General features: G+C 43.9%; 1 protein-coding gene across 1 annotated transcript in view; it reads right to left on the bottom strand.

Moving 5' to 3' along the window:
- The window catches only part of prmt3 (protein arginine methyltransferase 3), a 245,501-nt gene that overhangs the window by 190,538 nt on the left and 47,821 nt on the right, over positions 1–7,142 (bottom strand). Inside the window, exon 7 of the mRNA XM_086007535.1 lies at positions 3,045–3,135. Within this exon, the coding sequence (XP_085863661.1) occupies positions 3,045–3,135 (91 nt within the window). The remainder of the gene's footprint in view (positions 1–3,044; positions 3,136–7,142) is intronic.

Below are 7,142 nucleotides of genomic sequence, written 5' to 3' on the forward strand. Positions count from 1 at the left end.
AGGATTAATAAAAAATGTCTTAGTAAAGGATCCCCTTGGAATGAGTGACCATAATATGGTTGAATTCCAAATTCAGTTTGAGGATGAGAGAGTTGGATCTCAAACCAGCGTACTGAGCTTAAATAAAGGAGACTATGAAGGTATGAGAGTTGAATTGACTAAAGTGGACTGGGAAAACAGATTAAAGTGTAAGACAGTACAAGAGCAGTGGTCTACATTCAAGGAGATATTTCACATCTTTCAAGATAAATATATTCCACTGAGGAAAAAGGGGAATAAAAGAAAAGACAGCCATCCGTGGCTTAGTAAAGTAATAAAGGATAGTATCCGACTGAAAACAAGGGCATATAAAGTAGCCAAATTTAGTGGGAGGATAGAAGACTGGGAAGCATTTAAAAGCCAGCAAACAATAATTAAAAGATTAATTAAGAAAGGGAAGATAGATTATGAAAGTAAACTAGCAAAAAATATAAAAACAGATAGCAAGAGTTTCTACAGCTATATAAAAGAAAAAGGGTGGCTAAAGTGAACGTTGGTCCCTTAGAGGATGGGACTGGGAAACTAGTGGTGGGGAACATGGAGATGGCAAAGACGCTGAACAAATATTTTGTATCAGTCTTTACATTAGAGGACACAAAAAATATCCCAACACTGGACAAACAGGGGGGGGGGAGGAGCTAAACACGATTAAAATCACTAAGGAGATGGTACTCAGTAAAATAATGGGACTTCAGGCGGATAAATCCCCCGGACCTGATGGCCTACATCCTAGGGTCTTGAGAGAAGTGGCGGTAGGGATTGTGGATGCATTGGTGATCATTTTCCAGAACTCCCTGGACTCAGGAAAGGTCCCGGCAGATTGGAAAACTGCTAATGTAACACCCTTATTTAAGAAGGGAAGTAGACAAAAAGCTGGAAACTACAGACCAGTTAGCCTAACATCTGTGGTTGGCAAAATGTTGGAGTCCATTATTAAGGAAACAGTAACAGAGCATTTGGATAAACATAATTTAATAGGACAGAGTCAGCATGGTTTTATGAAGGGGAAGTCATGTTTGACAAATTTGCTCGAATTCTTTGAGGATGTAACATGCAGGGTGGATAAAGGGGAACCAGTGGATGTAGTGTATTTGGACTTCCAAAAGGCATTTGACCAGGTTCCACACAAAAGATTACTGATCAAGATAAGAAGTCACGGGATTGGGGGTAATATACTGGCATGGGTGGAAGATTGGCTATCTAACAGAAAACAAAGAGTTGGGATAAATGGTTCATTCTCGGGCTGGCAATCAGTTACTAGTGGTGTTCCGCAGGGGTCAGTGCTGGGACCCCAACTCTTTACAATCTATATTAACGATTTGGAGGAAGGGACCAACTGCAACATATCCAAGTTTGCCGACGATACAAAGATGGGAGGGAAAGCAGTGAGTGAGGAGGACATAAAAAACCTGCAAAAGGACATAGACGGGCTAAGTGAGTGGGCAGAGATTTGGCAGATGCAATATAATGTTGGAAAGTGTGAGGTTATGCACTTTGGCAGAAAAAAAATCAAAGAGCAAGTTATTATCTAAATGGAGAGAAACTGCAAAGTGCTACAGTACAAAGGGATCTGGGGGTCCTGGTGCATGAAACACAATAGGTTAGTATGCAGGTGCAGCAGGTTATCAGGAAGGCCAATGGAATCTTGGCTTTTATTGCGAGGGGGATGGAGTATAAAAACAGGGAAGTCTTGCTGCAGTTATACAGGGTATTGGTGAGGCCACACCTGGAATACTGCGTGCAGTTTTGGTTTCCATATTTAAGAAAAGATATACTTGCTCTCGAGGCGGTTCAGAGAAGGTTCACTCGATTGATTCCGGAGATGAGGGGGTTGACGTATGAGGAAAGGTTAAGTAGGTTGGGCCTCTACTCATTGGAGTTCAGAAGAATGAGAGGCGATCTTATCGAAACATAAAAGATTGTGAGGGGGCTTGATCGGGTGGATTCGGTGAGGATGTTTTCACTGATGGGTGAGACTAGAACTAGGGGGCATAATCTTAGAATAAGGGGCTGCCCTTTCAAAACTGAGATGAGGAGAAACTTCTTCACTCAGAGGGTAGTAAATCTATGGAATTTGCTACCCCAGAGAGCTGCGGAAGCTACAACATTAAATAAATTTAAAATGGAGATAGACAGTTTCCTAGCAGATAAGGGAATTAGGGGTTACGGGGAGAGGGCAGGGAACTGGACATGAGTCTAGATTCGGATCAGCCATGATCCTATTGAATGGCGGAGCAGGCCCGAGGGGCCGTATGGCCTACTCCTGCTCCTACTTCTTATGTTTTTTTTTTATACCGAGCGCGAGGCACCCAAACTACAAGGTAAGGCAACGGAAACGGGGGAATGTTTACACAATACGCAGCTCAGGGGAGAACGGATTGAAGATCTCAAGATTCTGAACAGTACTGGTAACCGAACGGGAATAAATTAAATCACAAAGGGTAACCAGGGAGCATGGACTCCAACTCAGTAAAAGGGAAGGTGAACAGAGGGTTCAGATTTAAATACTTCACACAGAGAGTGGCTAAGACTGACGAGGAGGGGCAGGGATTCGCAAATTCAAGAGGGAACTACAGTGTCTTCTGGCGCAAAGAAACGATCGCAGAGTATAAGGGGTGGGAGTATAATGTGTTTTTTTTTTAATAAACTTTGCAATCCGCCAGACGAACTGCAGCCCTGTACATTCCTATGTTTCGATGTACTCTCTAGGTTCTACAAGCAAGGTGCAAATAAACAGCTCAAAATTGCTTTCCCCAGCTGTCCCATTATATGCAGCAGATAACAGTTATGGGATACTGTACAATACAATGACAACAATGATCTGTACTTGCGTTATCAGCACACTCCAGTCTCTACTCACTGAAAAAAACATTAATGCGTAATAAACTCCGGGACTATTAAATCAAATCCTTTCAGAGACAAATCCTACTGCCAGTGATCGTCTACCTCTGGAGGCCACTAACTAAGCACTGCAGCTACTGCACCACTGGTTGTGCTGCACTTACCTTGTCCTTGAAAAGATGCGGGTTGCCGTACATGAAATCCCTGTAGCTCTCTGTCCGCACTTTGTCCTGCGAATGTACAGTTAAGCAGACGCTCAGTTTAAACAGTGAATCTTAAACTGCATCACTTGACAGGATTGCCAAAATATTCATAAACTCTTAACTTTATCCTTATGATAAAAAGACAGTAACTACGATAGTCTCCGATGTTTTTTAGATATGTATTTAATAAGTGAAAAACTAAGCCCGCTAGCTCAGAATTTCGCATTTTATTGTCCTATACTTTTAAGCGTTTTACCCCAAAACAAAGGCTTCCTCTACCCACAGTGAAATACTGGAAAAGTACCAACTTTTAAAAGAAATGTCTAAAAATTAATTTCCCCCTCATAAGACCGGGGCCCGTATGGAAATTTACTGCAAAATCATTTGCTTTTATTAAGAGTTTGCACTAAGGTATTCTGACATTGAAAAGGAAACGTAGCTCAAATATTCAAATTCATAGTTTAAAGAAGGTCATCGTTGGGGGAAATACTTTCAGTGGGAAGTGCGTACTATCAAATATTTTCAGCAGGTTTTTGTTTTATTTGTTCCTGGGATGTGGGCGTCGCTGGCAAGGCCAGCATTTATTGCCCATCCCTAATTGCCCTCGAGAAGGTGGTGGTGAGCTGCCATTTCAGAGGGCAGTTAAGAGTCAACTACATGGCTGTGGATCTGGAGTCACATATAGGCCAGACCGGGTAAGGACAGTAGATTTCCTTCCCTAAAGGACATTAGTGAACCATTACTGATACTATCTTTTTATTACAGATTTATTTAATTGACTGAAATTTAAATTCCCCAGCTGCCGTGGTGGGATTTGAACTCGTATCTCCAGATCATTAGTCCAGGCCTCGGGATTACTCGTCCAGTAACATAACCACTAGGCTACCGTAACCACAAGGTTGTTCAAGTAACTCTTAACTGCAAGAATGGCTAGCCTGCGACCGATAGCATGACATTTCCTAGCAGTAAGTATGTCCAGCTGATGTCACTCAGAGGTGTGACCAGCAGATATGTCCGTCAAGAGAGAATTGAATTTGGTGCAGTTTGTGTCCAGAAACCAAACCTAAAAGTATCCAATTTTTGATTAAGACAGCTCTTCCCGTAAGGGTTATTTTCACAAATATGAGTTAGATGCAGAGTTAGAAGGTCTAGGACATGTAATTTTTATTTAAAGCATTCCCATCCTAGTTTGGTCGAGGAAAAAAATAAATATTAAGATATGAAAAACAGAAAATTCTGGAAATGCGCAGCAAGTCACACACCATCTGTGGAGAGAGAAACAGAGTTAACGTTTCAGGTTGATGGCCTTTCGCCTGAACGTTACAGTTTGTGTTCAGAAACCGTGATTCACTTCCAAATCGAACGGTGTTCAATTTTTGATTTTAAAATATTTATATATATTATTAAGATGTGCTCTTGTTCGCCGTCAGAAGACGACGCTGGTGCAACAGCCATTTTGGGTTACGATCCCTTCTCAGCCGCTTCCTTGGTGCCAGTCACATGGAGGAGGCAAATGCTTCCTTGAGCTGCTCCAGCCACTACAATGAGGAGTGGTCTTCAGGCCCGCTTGGGGGGGGACGAGCTTTAAGTGACCTGACCCCAGAAAAGAAAGACTCCTGCCACCTCCGAGCAGCCAGAGTTCGAGTCTCAGTCTTTCAGTCTTGACCAATTTTAGCCAAGTTTGTGCATTTTGCTGGGCCATCCGAAGAAAAAAGAAAATACCTGGACTGACCAAAAAAAGGGTGGCCCTGAATATATACCTTGGGCTGTCCCCATTAAGGAGGGTATTTCAGTTGTGAAGTTAAAGTGCAGTAGAGGTAAAGAGTGTAGCAGTCAGGGCATTCTGTCCTCCCAGAGAGAGGGTATTTTTTTTTGCCCTGCTATATTCTGTATGCTAGTAATTAGATAAAATGAGACACTCAGTGGATTATATTGGATTTAACAGTTAAATTACAAATAGGTGGCAGTGAGTGAAGCCAGCAGCAGAACAGGCACAGCAATTTTTAGAACAGTCCCACAAGAATGCCATTTGGCAGCTGCATTTGCTCAGACATCCAGAGACAGGGGGCTCAGTGTCAATCGTCGAAGCACTGGGTCGGAAAGTGATCGGGCTTCCACAGCCGAGAGTCCTCAACCTTCAGCTCTGCCTGAACTTAATCAATTACACTCCTTGATGTGATTTCAGGCACCAGCGCTCCGCTGCAGTCATTTGTTTTTCAATTTTTTTTATAAACATCGAGAGAGAACCCGCTTCATTTCCTCCCCAACCCCCCGAAAAAAAACCCCATTTATGCATTTGGCCATTTAACTTTGATTTGTCTTGAGGAAGATGACTCGGCCATTCAGCCCCTCCAGCCTGTTTCGTCATTCGATTAGATCGTGGCTGATCTGTACCTCAGCTTTATTTACCCGCCTTTGCTCCATATCCCTCAATACCCTTATCCAATAAGAATCTGGCGATCTGAGTCTTGAAAATTTCAATTTGACCCAGCATCCACAGTCTTTTGGGAGAAGAGAGTTCTAGATTTCAACTCCCCTTTGTGTGAAAAAGTGCTTCTTCGGTTCGCTGCTAAATGACCTAGCTCTAACTTTAAGATTATGCCCCCTTGTTCTGGATTCCTCCACCAGAGGAACTAGTTTCTCTGTACTTTTTTTTTAAAATTCATTTATGGGATGTGGGTGTCGCTGGCAAGGCCAGCATTTATTGCCCATCCCTAATTGCCCTTGAGAAGGTGGTGGTGAGCCGCCTTCTTGAACTGCTGCAATCCGTGTGGTGAAGGTGCTCCCACAGTACTGTTAGGGAGTGAGTTCCAGGATTTTGACCCAGCGCCGATGAAGGATCAGCGATATATTTCCAAGTCAGGATGGTGTGTGACTTGGAGAGGAACTTGGAGGTGATGACGATCCCATGCGCCTGCTGCCCTTGTCCTTCTAGGTGGAAGAGGTCGCGGGTTTGGGAGGAGCTGCCGAAGAAGCCTTGGTGAGTTGCTGCAGTGCATCTTGTAGATGGTACACACTGCAGCCACGGTACGCCAGTGGTGGAGGGAGTGAATGTTTAAGGTGGTGGATGGGGTGCAAATCAAGCGGCCTGCTTTGTCCTGGATGGTGTCGAGCTTCTTGAGTGTTGTTGGAGCTGCACTCATCCAGGCAAGTGGAGAGTATTCCATCATAGGGGGCACAGTTTTAGAATAAAGGGTCGCCCTTTTAGAACCGAGATGAGGAGGAATTTCTTCTCTCAGAGGGTCGTAAATCTGTGGAATTCTCTGCCCCAGAGAGCTGTGGAGGCTGGGTCATTCAATACAATTAAGGTGGAGATAGACAAATTTTTGCAAGATAAGGGAGTGAAGGGTTATGGGGAGCAGGCGGGGAAGTGGCTTTGAGCCCAAGATCAGCCATGATCTTATTGACAAGGGAACTAGATGTAATATCTCCAAGTTTGCAGATGACACAAAGCTGGGTGGGCGTGTGTGCTGTGAGGAGGATGCCGAGAAACTCCAGTATGATTTGGACAGGTTGGGTGATTGGGCAGAAACATGGCAGATGCACTATAACGTAGATAAATGCGAGGTTATCCACTTTGGTGTCAAAAACAGGAAGGCAGATTATTATCTGAATGGCAATAGATTGGGAGAAGGGGAAGTGCAATGAGACCTGGGTGTCCTTGTGCACCAGTCGCTGAAGGTAAGCATGCAGGTGCAGCAGGCGATTAAGAAGGCAAATGGTATGTTGGCCTTTGTAGCAAGAGGGTTCGAGTACAGGAACAAGGATGTCTTGTTGCAGTTGTACAGGGCCTTGGTGAGACCACACCTTGAGTATTGTGTGCAGTTTTGGTCACCTTATCTGAGGAAGGATGTTCTTGCCATGGAGGGAGTCCAGCGAAGATTCACCAGGCTGATACCTGAGATGGCAGGCATGACGTATGAGGAGAGATTGGGTCGATTGGGCTTATACTCGCTGGAGTTTAGAAGAATGAGAGGGGATCTCATTGAAACTTATAAAATTTTAACAGGACTAGACAGACTGGATGCAGGAAGGATGTTCCCGATGGCTGGGGAGTCT

The sequence above is a fragment of the Somniosus microcephalus genome, chromosome 15 (genome assembly GCF_052327205.1).
Source record: "Somniosus microcephalus isolate GS21.2 chromosome 15, FLI_Smic_1.0, whole genome shotgun sequence".
NCBI lineage: Eukaryota > Metazoa > Chordata > Chondrichthyes > Squaliformes > Somniosidae > Somniosus > Somniosus microcephalus.